At 45.9% G+C, this 13944-nt stretch overlaps 1 protein-coding gene across 1 annotated transcript; it reads right to left on the bottom strand.

Moving 5' to 3' along the window:
• Window positions 1–10340: 10340 nt before the first annotated feature.
• On the bottom strand, window positions 10341–13440 carry LOC133054237 (free fatty acid receptor 2-like). Its single transcript, XM_061139039.1, has 2 exons — window positions 12855–13440; window positions 10341–12305 (listed from the first exon to the last, which is right to left on the bottom strand). Exon 2 carries the CDS (start codon window positions 12296–12298, stop codon window positions 11309–11311), a length of 990 nt encoding a protein of 329 aa, XP_060995022.1. The 5' UTR covers window positions 12299–12305; window positions 12855–13440; the 3' UTR covers window positions 10341–11308.
• Between the last annotated feature and the right edge of the window lie 504 nt (window positions 13441–13944).

The following is a 13944-nucleotide window of genomic DNA, read 5'->3' as shown; positions in this document are numbered from 1 at the left end:
TTGTATTCACACTCTTGTATAATTCACTTCCCCTTTCAAAATGAGCTGAGAAAAAATAATGGAAGATCAATTTGAAGGTCAAGTTTATAAAAAAGACTGGCTTCCTTCTTGTCCTCTCATGCTTTCTTGCTTGCTCTGATAGAGGCCAGCTGTCCTTCAGAGAGGTAAGAAACTGATGGAGACCTCCAGCCCATGGCCAGCAAGGAACTGAAGCCCTCAGAACAGAAGACACCAAGGAACTTATTTCTGCCAATAACCACCTTTTTATTGTGAATATTTTCAAATATGATCAAAAGTAGAGGGAATAGTACAATAGAATCTCATCCATCACCCAGATTCAACACTTAGGGAGATTTTGCCATGTTTTCATTCATTTTTTTTCTTTTCTGCCTTTAAAGCAACCTTTTTTCTTTTTCTTTTCTGCCTAGAAAACATGTCACATTATTTTTATATACTTTTTTTATATCTCAAAAAATATTAGTTTCTTTCCTTCTCTTCAAGATGAGCAGACAATCAAGGATTGCCAGATGTATGATGACAACTTCTGACATAAAAGATTGAGGCCAGCACTTTAAAAAGTAACTTGGAACAGGGAGATGAAAGTATCTTAAAGAGATCAGAGTGGATATTACAACCAGGACTTTGTTGTAATCAGTCAAGAATAAAAGTCAGGAATAAAGTCAAGAATAAAAGAGAGTCCTTGGATATGAAAAGTGATAACAAAAAAGAAAAATTAAACAGAAAGTCTGAGAGATAAACTTGAGGAAATCTCATGGAAAGTAGGGCAAAAAGTTGGAGAGATGAAAAAAAAGATGGAATGAAGGAATATGGGGGAGAAGGAAAAATTAGTGGGCCAGGCTAAGAGGTCCAAAATCCCCCCACATAATAGGAGTTCTAGAAAGAGAAAAGAGAGAAAATGAAGGCAAGGAAATAATCACAAAATGTTTTAAGAGAATTTCCCCAAACCGAAGGATATTATTTTGCAGCTTGAAAGAAACCAAGTGCCTAGTGCAGTGGGTGAAATTTTAGAATAATTGTGAGAAAGGTAAAGGACCTTACAAGCTTCCACTGGAAAAAAGATAGATCATAAACAAGGAATCAGAAATAGGAATGCCTTGGGAATTTTCAACAAGACTGGAAGACAGATGGCAATATGGCTTGAAAGTTCTGAAGGAAAATTGCTTTCAATCTAGAATTCCACATACAGCTGATATTAGTGAAGAATGAAGGTAGACTGAAGACTTTTCAGACATGTGGAGTCTCAAAACATTTATTATTTTCTAGAGAAGCTGTTACTGGGCTTCCCTGGTGGCTCAGTGGTAAAGAATCTGCCCGCCAATGCAGGAGACGTGGGTTTGATCCCTGGATCAGGAAGATCCTTTGGAGAAGGAAATGGCAACCCACTTCAGTATTCTTGCCTGGGAAATTCCATGGACAGAGGAACCTTGTAGGCTATAGTCCATTAAGGTCACAAAAGAGTTGGACATGACTTAGTGACTAAACAACAACCACAATAACAGAGAAGCTGTGAGAGGACATAAACCAAGGAAGAGAAACAAGAGCAGAGTGGCAAAAAAAACCCCTCAGTTAAAAAATGTCCATGACTCAGCTGGCATAAACCACCACCAGTACAGACTGGAACAGATCAGAAAGTTCTTGGAGAGGTTTCAAGAAGATGAATCTGTCTCCTGCTAAGAACTCTGAAGGAATTAAGACAATTGGAGATAAGACAATTGGCAAACAGTTTGGGTGAAATCAATGATAAATATGTAAAAAGCTAAGGAAATGAAAAATAAGTTAACTATTAATTTTGGGTGGGGCGAAGGTTGTGCAGGGTATAGAAGTAATCATAGTTTTCTATAGAGTCCCATTATTTACATAGTCACAATAACATAAGCATTGAGTGTTGTTCTAATATGATTATGTTGTAAGTATACTATGACTATGAAGAGTAGGAAGTGTGTTTTTGTACTGGGGAGAGCCAAATCCACATCTGACATTGGGAGAGTGAGCAGATAAAAGCTGATACTGAAAAATGAGAGAGAATAGTAAAATAAGCAAATTCCTTATAGACACAAGGGATAAATATTCAATGGAAAAAAGGTGAAAGCAGTTGCCTCCAGAAAAGGGTAAATGTCCATAGTGGGGTGAGAGGGATAGGTATATGCTGTTTTTCACAGCAAACTATTTGACTCATTAAACCATGGGCACGTACACCTTTTGTAGAAATAACAAGAAAAAATAGATACAAGAGAGTGATAAATGCAGTAAAGTCAGTAACTCAGAATAATGTGAGTGAGTGTATCAGAGAGAGGCAATTTTAGACTGGGCTGAGGAGAAAGTCCTGTGAGCAAGCAAAGTTTAAGTCACCAGCAGTATGAAAGATGAGGTCTCAGCTCTGTGAGATCTAGAGGAAGAAGTTTCAAGAAAAAGGGGACAGTAAGTGCAAAGAATCAGAAAGCAAGATCTTAGCAAGTTGGAATTTGCCTAAAGGAAAAATGAAGTGAGAAGGATGGGGTGCCAGACTGGGGTGAGGAAGAGACGAGCTTTGGCAGATGGACAAGTGTCAGATCATGCAGGGCTTTGCTGGCCCAGGGAGACCTTGAGTTTTATTCTGCGAGCCATGCATGAGAAGAATTTGGAGGGCTCCATGCAGAAAAACCCTGATGCTGGGAAAGACTGAAGTCAGGAAGAGAAGGGGATGGCAGAGGACAAGATGGTTGGATGGCATCACCAACTCAATGGACGTGAGTTTGAGCAAGCTCTGGGGGATGGTGAAGGACAGGGAAACCTGGCGTTCTGCAGTCCATGGGGCTGCAAAGAGTTGGAAATGACTGAGCGACTGAACGATGACAACAATGCAGAAAAACAATTACATTTTTAAAGCTCGCCTTGTATAAATATCTACAGGGTACAAGATACTGTTCTAAGTGTTTTGTATGTATAGTATTAAACTCACTTACTCCTCATAATAGCATGAAGCTGTGTTAGTCACATTTTTTTTTTAAATCAGAAAACTAAAGTACAGAGAAGTTGAGTCACACAGTGTAAGTCAGGATTCAGTCCTGTTTACTGTGACTGCTGCTTCCCTGGAAACCCTGCTGGTTATTCCAGTGGGAGCTTTCAAAAATTCCTCCAGGTCCCATGACTCATCCTCACATTGCCATTTCTGTTTCACTGGCCTGAGATGGTGCTGGTTACTGCCTCTACCTCCCACCCAGGCTGTCCCAGAGCCCAGGCAACCTTCCTTCCCCCAGCCACAACTCCTTCCCAGAATCTTGCTTTCCATGCTGGTCTCTGCCCCGGGTGCTCAGGTGTCTTGTCCCACCTCTGCTTCCTTTCTTTCTTGGTAGCCTCAGCAGTCAGTCTACATCTCCATCCACCACCAGTGTTCTGTACCAAACTAGTGCACACCTCATGAATAATGCTTCCTGCTACCTTTTCTCTCCCGCAAAGAGGTAACTGACTGACAGAGCCAGTGAGCACACCTAGCTTTGAGAGGGAATCTAGGGTCTGCACCAGGGCTCAGAAGACTGTCTTGATGGGGACTGGGGCATGTCACTTGATAGCTCTAGCCTCAGTTTTCCGTATTGTTAAGCAGGGAGTAGAGAATGCGCTGTGCTTCCTATCAAAAACTTTGAGGCCCCTTATGATCTATTCCTTGCCTGTCTTCCAACTATCACTCAAGTCCAGTCACCCTGGCCATTTTGTTCCTTGTGCAAATTCAGCCTGTTCCAGCCTTGTACCTGCCTTGAACCCTTTGCTTGGAACACTTTCTCCCCAGTTCTTGGCTTGCATAATTTCTTCTTGTCATTCTGGTCACAGCTCAAAGGGTGCTTTCCAGTGGCCTTCCCAAGCCACTCATTCATTCCTCAAAGTCATCCCCTACCCTGGCTCTGTCTTACTATCTTCAGAGCCCTTAACACTGCTTCAGAGGGTCTGTTTATTGTCCCCTTGTCTGCCTCTCCCTGAGATGTGAACTTCTGAGAGCAGGGGTCTTGTCCTTGGGCACTGCTGTGTCTTTAGCACCTAGAACAGGGCCTAATGTACCATGAAGTGAAGTGAAGTGAAGTCGCTCAGTCGTGTATGACTGTGCGACCCCATGGCCTGTAGCCCACCAGGCTCTTCCATCCATGGGATTCTCCAGGCAAGAATACTGGAGTGGGTTGCCATTTCCTTCTCCAGGGAATCTTCCTGACCCAGGGATTGAACCCAGGTCTCCCGCATTGCAGGCAGACGCTTTAACCTCTGAGCCACCTGGGAAGCCCCCTAATGTACCATAGGCCTCCACAAACTTTCATGGATGAATGAATGCTTATGTGTGATGATGTGAGTTCTGAGGTGGCATTTTATTTTTTTTAAGTGAGTTAGTCTTTTTTAAAATTAATTAAATTTTGATTGCACTGAGTGTTTGTTGCTGGGGGGGCCTTCTCTAGTTGTGGCGAGTGGGAGTTACTCTTTCTTGTGGTGCACGAGCTTCTCTTTGCAGTGGTTTCTATTTAACTTATATGCAGAGTACATCATGAGAAATGCTGGACTGGCTGAAGCACAAGCTGGAATCAAGATTGCCGGGAGAAATATCAATAACCTCAGATATGCAGATGACACCACACTTATGGCAGAAAGTGGAGAACTAAAGAGCCTCTTGATGAAAGTGAAAGAGGAGAGTGAAAAAGTTGGCTTAAAACTCAACATTCAGAAAACTAATATCATGGCATCTGGTCCCATCACTTCATGGAAAATAGATGGGGAAACAGTGATCAACTTTATTTTTGGGGGAGCTGCAAAATCACTGCAGATGGTGATTGCAGCCATGAAATTAAAAGATGCTTGCTCCTTGGAAGAAAAATTATGACCAACCTATACAGCATATTGAAAAGCAGAGACATTACTTTGCCAACAAAGGTCCATCTAGTCAAGGCTGTGGTTTTTCCAGTGGTCATAAATGGATATGAGAGTTGGACTATAAAGAAAGTGGAGTGCTGAAGAATTGATGCTTTTGAACTGTGGTGTTGGAGAAGACTCTTGAAAGTCCCTTGGACAGCTAGGAGATCCAACCAGTCCATCCTAAAGGAAATCAGTCCTGAATATTCATTGGAAGGACTGATGCTGAAGCTGAAATTCCAATACTTTGGCCACCTGATGTGAAGAACTGACTCATTGGAAAAGACCCTGATGCTGGGAAAGATTGAAGACGGGAGGAGAAGGGGACGACAGAGGATGAGATGGTTGGATGACATGACTCGAGGGACATGTGTTTGAGTAAACTTCGGGAGTTGGGGATGGACAGGGAGGCCTGGCATGCGGCAGTCCATGGGGTCGCAAAGAGTTGGAGATGACTGAGTGATGGAACTGAGCTGAATTCTTGTTGCAGAGCACAGGCTCTAGGCACACTGGCTTCAGTAGTAGAAGCACTCTGGCTCAGTAGTTGTGGCACACACGCTCCGAGGCATGTGGGATTGTCCCGGACCGGGGATCGAACTCACGTCCCCTGCATTGACAGGTGGATTCTTATCCACTGAACCACCAGAGAAGTCCTGATGTGGCACTTTAGAAACTTGAGACTGCTGTACATGATTTAAAACATTTATATTTGGGAGCAGTATGTTTACTTCCCTAACACTGTTTCCTTGAGGCTACGGCTGACAGATGGCAGGGGACAATGATTGGGGAGAGCGAGCCTGAGGTTAGAAAAGAGCCCCTCCTTGAATAAGCTGTTGGTGGACAGCTGACCGCAGCCTTGGCTCCCCACCCCCACCACTTCACATCTTCTCCCTTATCACACCTTCAAAACTCTGCCAAGTAGGTTACTGGACTACTGAATCTGAAGGCTTAGCGATCTTTGGCCCAATTTCCTGGTTGAATGTGCAACTTGTAGATGAGAAATGTCCTCATTTCCTGTGACTAGAGAAAAATAATGAAAAGGAAAAAAAATAGGGCAAAAGTATTAATATTTAACCATAGGAGGCAGAGAAAGTTGAAAAAAAGAGAGGGTGAGAGAACCAATAGAAATCTGGAGGGAAGGAGCAGGGAAGTTAAAGGAAATGGAGTTGGAATCTTGGCTGTGTGTCTTCCCTCAGACCCTCTCCGGGTCTACCCACGTCTGCCTTCTCCCACCACAGTGCCCCCCACAAAACTATACTACATGTATGGTCAGTGAGAATTTCTGAGAAAGGGGCACAGAAGCATCTTTTCCAGAAAGGGGAAGTGAAATAGTCAATGCCAGGTTCCCCTTTCCTGCTGGTCGGGCCCGCAGATCAGGCTCCGACATCTCCCTCCACCCCTGTTTCCTGGTAGCAGCTGTAGGCTGCTGTCTGTGTTATTCATTAACCAGGCACTAATATTTCTGTTTACCCATCTGTCATCCTGCAGGGAATTCAGAGGAGTCCCACAACTAACCCGCCACCCGGATTCTCTTGGATCTGGCCCAGTCAGCCACATTTAGCTAGTGTTTATCGTGTTGAAAGTCCTGTGCCCGAGCCTGGTGCTCCCTGTAACCAGGGAGAGAGAAAGTTTCCTCAAGTAGGATGTGACCAGTCTGCCAGTTGAGCTTATGTGCTGGGCAGTGCATCTAGTAATGTGTTGAGCTGGTTTGCAAGAGCTGGTTTGCAAGAGCTGATTTTTAGCGTCGATTGCCAAACCCATGTTCAGTGTAGAAACTGGCCCTGGAGGGAGTGTGTGGCCACAGAAATTGGCAAGTGCTGCAAATCAGGGCCCTTGCTACCCTCCATCCCTTGTCCCACCATTACCCCTCTACCCTGCTCCCCCACCCTGCTCCCACTCCCCGCCCCTTGCACTCTCATCCGAAGAATCAGCTTACATATGCTGTTCAGTTGCTCAGTCGTGTCCGACTCTTTATGACCCCATGGACTGCAGCATGCTAGGCTTCCCTGTCTTTCACCGTCTCCCAGAGCTTGCTCAAACTCAGGTCCATTGCATCGGTCACCTATTTATCAAGTAGATGTGTGATAACTTATAAGGCCTCCTCCTGGCTGTTTGGTTCTTGAGAGGCCAGTTCTGATGAAAAAGGAAACTGCCTCACTTTCACGGAGCTCCCAGCCTGATGAAAATCCCTCGTGTTTGCTACTTCATTGTTCTTAACTCTGTTGTGCATATTATCTTCTTGATCCTAACAACCGTCTCCCTTCAGTGGTAGGCCCAGATACCACATCGATCATCTGAAAATGGAAATCAGATGATTTCACCCTCTTGCTTCAAACTTTAGAATGGCTTCAAAAATTCTTGCAATAAATTCATGCTTTTATCTGGAGCCTCAAACACGTTGCATTGTCTGGCCCCTGCTCATTTCCTTGACTTCCTCTTTCACCCTCTCCCCATTTCACAAGATTCCAGCCCAGTGGTTCTTTAAGTGTGGTCCCTGAAACACCAGTATCAGCATCATTTGCGACTGTTAGAAATCCAGACTCTTGTCCCAGACCTACTGATTTGGAAACTGTGGGGAGGGAAGACTAAGCTATGCTACAGCAAACTCTCCTGGGGTTTCTAAAACATGCCTGAGTCTGCAGACACTGCTCTGTCCCCGCACTGAAATGGGGGCAGCCATCTCTATGCCCCTGAGAAGCTTAGGTTTTCTCCCTCCTTAGGGCTTTTGCACCAGGGGTTCCTATTTCTAGAATGCTCTTCCCGTGGGCCTATGTATGATAACTCCTTCTCGTTCAGGTCTCACCTGACCATCACTGGATCTGAAGAATCTTCTAAACCTTCTCAATCCCTCAGTATACTTTCTCCCATATCTCTGTTTTGGCCCATTTGTAAAAACCATTTGCCACATTCTGAAATTACCTTATTGTTTGTTTACTTGCATATTAACTATTTTTTCCCACTAGAATGGAAGTCCCAAGAAGGTAAATACCTTGTCTCTTATACACTCTGCACCCCAGTCCCTAGAAAAGTATCTGGCTTACAATAGATATATAAGTAGGTTAAAAATCAATACATATTTGGTAAGTGATTTGTAATGATAATGAAATGATAGTAATTTCTCAGTAAAGATATGGGCTATATATGAAGTGACTTGATGGAGATCAAATGCTTGTCAGCGAGTAGCTAAAATTTCACCCTGAAAGGCTCAGAAATCCATAAATTTTCTTGTACTTTTCAGCAAGAGCAGCCATGGCCCTAAAACCCTGGGAATCTCTGAGTTGGAAAAAGTCTGGCGATTAACTAGCTCAGTCCTTATCGGGTATGGAAGTTTGCTCCATATCTAAGATGAGTGCCTTCTACTTCAAAATTCCTGGAGACTTGGGAGTGATTACCTTGCTGAGCCCTGACTGTTTAAGATGTAGCTCTCTGCCTCTTTTGCCCATGATCTTTGTTCTCTGCGGGGCTACAGAAAATCCATCCTCCACAAAATGAACTTTATCTTGTCCCAGTCACATATTCAGCATTCTCTTACTTGCTTGTCACATGTCAGTGAAAAAAAGCAGGTACTTTGGAGTTGGGAAGACGTGGATTCAAATTCCCTTTCACTATTGACCTTGGAAAGTTCCCTTGATTGTCTCAGGCTCCTTCTCTAGAATAGTGTCTGGCATTTAATGTGTGTTATTATTATACTTTAAATCTCCAAAGCACTATAGTTAATTTTTCTGGGCTTGATTCCTTGGGTTAATGTCCTTTTAAAAAATGCACTGCTTAGTACTGAACATGCTACCGATTAGACAGTAAAGTGGGATTATCACCAACTTATTTAGACTCAATTTCTTTTAATGCCATCCAAAATCAAATCAGCTTTCTATTTTTTTTTTTGGAAGGTATACTGTATCACATATGCATAGTAAGCTTATAGTCAGCTGAAAATCCAAGAATTTTTTGTGACATGTTACTGTCAAACCACCCTACATAGTTGAGTATATAATATATTATTTCTGTAACTTTAAATGTTCTACTTACTACGCTTCTTTTGAGTGGGAGTACATCTGCATTTCACACACATTGATATCTTATTTTTTAAGTTTTATATTTATTTAATTTTGGCTGCACTGGGTCTTCCTTGCAGCGCTCAGGCTTAGTTGCCCCAGGGCATGTGGGATCTTAATTCCCTGACCAGGGATCAAACCCGTGTCCCCAGCATTGGAAGGCGGATTCTGGACCACTGGATCACCAACCTGTGAAAGTCCCCCGGTTTGATATCTTAGAGTTAATTAACACTCAGTTTCTCAGCAGTTCTATCTGTACAATCTCACTTGAATCCTCAAACTCACCCTGAGAGGCATATGGTATCCTCATTAGCATGATTTGGAAACAGTGGCTTGGAGGTTGTGACTCGCTCAGGGTCATCTAGCTACTAAGCGGAATCAACAGTGAAATCATAGCTCTTATGACACCGGTATTGCCTTGAAGAAAAGTGGAAAACGAGCTCTCAGTTGAGTGGGAGTAATAAGGGAAGTCTCTCTGGAGAAAGTACATCTTGAGTGGTGTCTCACAAGAGAGGGAAAAGCAAGCAATCAGAAGATGGCATGGTACAGGTTTGAGGAAAAGAGGACTTACAAGCAGGAAAAGGTCTCTGAAGAATAATTTCTTGGGACCCTGAGCAGTGTGGGTCCTGACCTGAGCTGCCTTTCATGATCACCTGGGAAGCTTTTTAAAGCTCACCTGCTGGGGCTCCACCCCTAGCAATTCCAGGTCAGTAGTTGCGAGGTGGCTGTTTGTAGAATTTTTATACCTCTACATGTTATTCTGATGTGGAATGCATGCATGCTAAGTTGCTTCGATTGTGTCCAACTTGTTGCGACCCTGTGGGCTGTAGCCCACCAGGCTCTTCTGACCATGGGATTCTCCAGGTAAAAATACTGGAATGGGTTACCATTCCCTTCTCCAAGGGATCTTCCAGACCCAGGGATCGAACCCATGTCTCCTGCAGCTCCTACATTGGCAGGTGGGTTCTTTACCCACTGAGACACCAGGGAAGCCCTCTGTTATGGAACCTCTGTTGCAGACCATTAGGTGCTGGAGGGACCATTAACCCGGGAGCACAGTCTGGGGATCCTTTCCTGCAGAGAAATGAATTAGGCAGGTGGAGCTGGGAAGGGAGAGAGGATACAGGGCAAGTGTAGGGTGATGAGATGTGAATTCTTGGGAGGAAAACTTTGGATGAAAGGAAAACGCTGTGGGTTTCTAAGCAGAAGGATAACATGTTTAAAGCCTCTGAGATATACTGGTAACTTTGAGCTGGGACTCACCCCAGTCCTCTTTCTGAATCCAATCTCTATTCATCAGTCTAGGCAGGAATGCATCCATACTTACTATGCTTACTCACTCCACTCTGGTGACATCTTTATCTTAACAGATTTCTGTGGTTTCAGAGGCAGCACCCTCCCACTACCACAGAGTCTAATTTTCCATCCCATTTTTGCCCTCTTTGTGCTTGCAGAAATGTCACAAAAATTGTGGACACTCTCTTCAGAGTTTTATAATCTTTATTTTCATTCATTTTTTTTTTTTTTTTTCTGGCCATACCTTGTGGCATGGAGAATCTTAGTTCCCCATGCAGGATCCTAGATCCCTGACCAGGGATTGAACCTGTGCCCCCTGCAGTGAAAGCATGGAATCTTCCCCATTGGGCCACCAGGAAAGTCTCTAATCTTTATTTTTAATCTCCCAGACCAGATTGTCTTTTCCTGTGCTAGTCAGAGTTGAGTTCTAACTGACGGGTACCAAGCTGGGTTCTGACCTGTACAGAGCACCATGGAGGGAGAATACCTACCCAGACCTCAGGTGGCTCCCAGTTTATTGGGGGAGACAGGTACACACGTGAAGACAGGATCATACTTACAAAGCAGCAGGTCAGATGGATGTTGTCCACACCTCAGTCATTAAAGGTCTAAATCCCCTTCCTCCCTTCTAGTCCCCTTGGTTCAGAACCTTCCTACATCTTCTTTGACCTCGTTTAGTATTTCTCTTCCATCTTTTCCATGGGCTTCTTTCCAGCACCACCAACTAGACCAGTGTGTAGGTGTTGTTTCAAAGCTGGTAGCAAGATTGCCTTAGCTTCAGCTACTAACCACCTCACAAGGACTGCTGGAATCTGTGTTAGCTACATTGCTTCAGAAACTCTGGTCTGATCTTCTGTGCCCAACTGTTTCTTCTTTAGTCCTGGAGCTGTGCTCCTTTGGGAAGGAAATTCAGTCAGGAAGGGATATGGAGCTGATGAGAGAGATTTTTACAGTCCCCAGGAGTGGATTGGGTTTGGGGCAGGGACGGTCTCTGAATCAGGGCCAGGAACCCGTGTTCTCCCTCTGCAAGCCTGCTCGACTACGAAACAGAGTTCCTCCGAAGGTCCAGAACATCCCTAGTCCGTGGTGAAGTCTGAACTCGGCATTCCCTCTGTTTGACTCACGCCCCGGTCCTCGTTCGCCGCCTCCGCTGTTTCTTTGCCTCTGCGTCCCAGCAGGGAGGAGCCCCGACGGTGCAGTGCCTGCAGCCCTTTCCCAAAGGACCTGCGTACGACTGAAGAAGAGAAATAGAAAAGCAAGGGGTCCAGACCGGCATTGAGGCTACCAAACACCACAGCTTCCCTCCGCCACTTGGGGCTTGCCTTCATGTGGAACCCCACCAGGTGGGATATGTTATAGGGCCCAAAGCACAGCAGGAAATTAAGGAGCGACACGATGGCCAGCCCCACGGCTCGGCGCCGCTTCTGAGCCCCCACGTGGGGCTGGGTGAGCATGATCCACACGAAACGCGAGTAGCAGAAGGTGGTGACCACCATAGGGATGAAGAAGAGGAGGAGGCATAGCTCCAGCCGAATGGGAAGCAATATTCTCAGCTGCTCTTGGGTGAAGTTCTCATAGCAGGTGGTCTCATTCTCCTTTGTGGCCCTCTGGGTTGAATTCAGGTACTGAACGATGATCACCACTGTGCCGTGACCAAAGGACATGACCCAGGCGATCAGAGCGGCGATCACACCATACACGGGCCGGCGGGACAGCTTGTACTGCACGGGGAAAGCCACTCCCAGGTAGCGCTCGATGCTGATGCCCGCCAGTAGCCACGTGCTGCAGTAGATGCTGCTGTAGAAGCCGAAACCCATGAGGGCACAGGCTAGATCAGACAGCTCCCAGCGGAAGTCAGACGCGGCCTCGATGATCTTGAAGGGCAGCAGCAGCAGCAGCAGGAGGTCGGCCAGCGTCAGGCTGAGCAGGAGGATGTGGACGGGTGCGGGGTGGGGCTGGCGCACGCGCCGCAGGAAGGCCCGCAGCGCCAGGAGGTTGGCAGGGAGACCGGTGAGCAAGATAATAATGTAGGCCGTGAGGATCAAGGAGTTGTCCAAGTTTGGCATGGCTGTCCTGGAAGAAGATGAAAAAGGGGCAGGGGGCAAGGTCAGGTGGACCGGCTCACAGACTGCAGACCCTGGTCTGGTTAAGTTTGTGGACATCCTCCTGGGCACGCTCCCTTTCCCAAGCCAGGGCTTTCTGCCCCCACCACTGCTTGTTCACACCACCTGCCAGAACTGCCCAGAGCAATTATTGACTTTGCTTGGGGCGGGATATTAAGCAGTAGTTACTACGTTTGCCATCATGTGTCTCTGGGGAAGACCAACCCTTGGCTGCCCAAGGGAATTCCCCCTGTTGGTTCTCCCAGCCTGTCTCCTTCTCTCCTCCCAGACACAGGGAGGTACTGTTAGCAGTCTGCAACTTTCCTCAAGTCCTTTCCCCAGTCAGAGACCTGCAGAGAGAAAAGGTAAGCCTTACCCCAGCAAGGAGGGTATTGGAAGACTTCTCTCAGGGGAACTTGGGCTCTGAAAACCCAGGCCCCGCGACCTAGGGCTGGTTCCTCCTCAGGACCCTGCCACTGGCCCAGGAAGCAGGTGCCCAGCCCCCCATCCATCCCCTTACCTGTTTTCCTCTCCTTTTGCAGAACACAAATTCTTCTCCACCTCTCCCTCCCCAGTCCAATACGGATTTGGACGGAGGGGCTAGATTGCAAAGAGGAAGCTGAAGAAGTGCGGGGAGGGGGCACGGGGAGAAGCGGTGAGCCCACAATATCCTATGGGGCTTGTCCCCCAAGAGACTTCAGAGAATATTCAGAAAAGCACACGGGCTGTCACTGCTCCTGAGCCGGGTGATTTGACAATAAGCAGAACAACTCTTCTTAATGGGGTAACAGTTTCCGTTGGTTTGTCAGCCTCACTGCCAGCACACTGTCTGGCCCCTCCATCCTCTGCTTCACAATTTCTTGCCCCCATTGGCTGCTGTTTCTGATTTTGATCCTCTCACAGTCAATTTCCTCCAGCCGCCCCCAACGCTTCCCCCTCCATTTCTGATCCTGGCATCACTTCCCAGAGGGCAGGCATTAAGCAAGCTGCCTTGCCTTGTCTTCCTTCGGGATAATGGCTTCTTGAGATTAGTCTTGAAGGAGAGTCTGAAAGCTTCTGGGAAAGAGGAACAGAGCATTAGCCACGGCTACCACCTATTTCATATTACCACACAGCAAAAAGTGGTAAGAAACTTGACTGGTAGAAAGCTTTTATACCAGCAATAGTCATGTGACCGAAGAGGGGAAGCTCAGTAATTGAGGGCTGTCTCCTCTCGAACCCAAAGGAAAGGATGTGAGCATCTTTATTCCCCACCACCCAGCCAGAGATCCTCACTCTGATTTCCAAACCCAGATTTTCTGTCCTTAGTTCCTGAATTTTTTTTCAATCCCAGGCATTTTGCCCCTCATTTCCCAAGTCAGATTATCTCATCATCTTCTCTTTTCTAGATTTCTTCTGTAATTCTACTCAGTCTCCAAAAAAGAGTTTTATGCTTCCTTTTCTTGTTCAATTTTCCTCTTTCTGTAGAGTTTCCTGCCCTCTGCCCCCAACAAGTTTCTTTAGTCTTCCCAGTTGAAACTGATCGCTTTCTCCTAGCCTATGTCTTGTTGGGGTGGAAACAGTGTGGGATTTAAAATCATGCAGTGAAGTGAAGTGAAATGCACTCAGTC

This window comes from Dama dama, chromosome 4 (assembly GCF_033118175.1).
Source record: "Dama dama isolate Ldn47 chromosome 4, ASM3311817v1, whole genome shotgun sequence".
Taxonomy (NCBI): Eukaryota; Metazoa; Chordata; class Mammalia; order Artiodactyla; family Cervidae; genus Dama; species Dama dama.
This window is presented reverse-complemented; position numbering and strand designations above follow the sequence as displayed.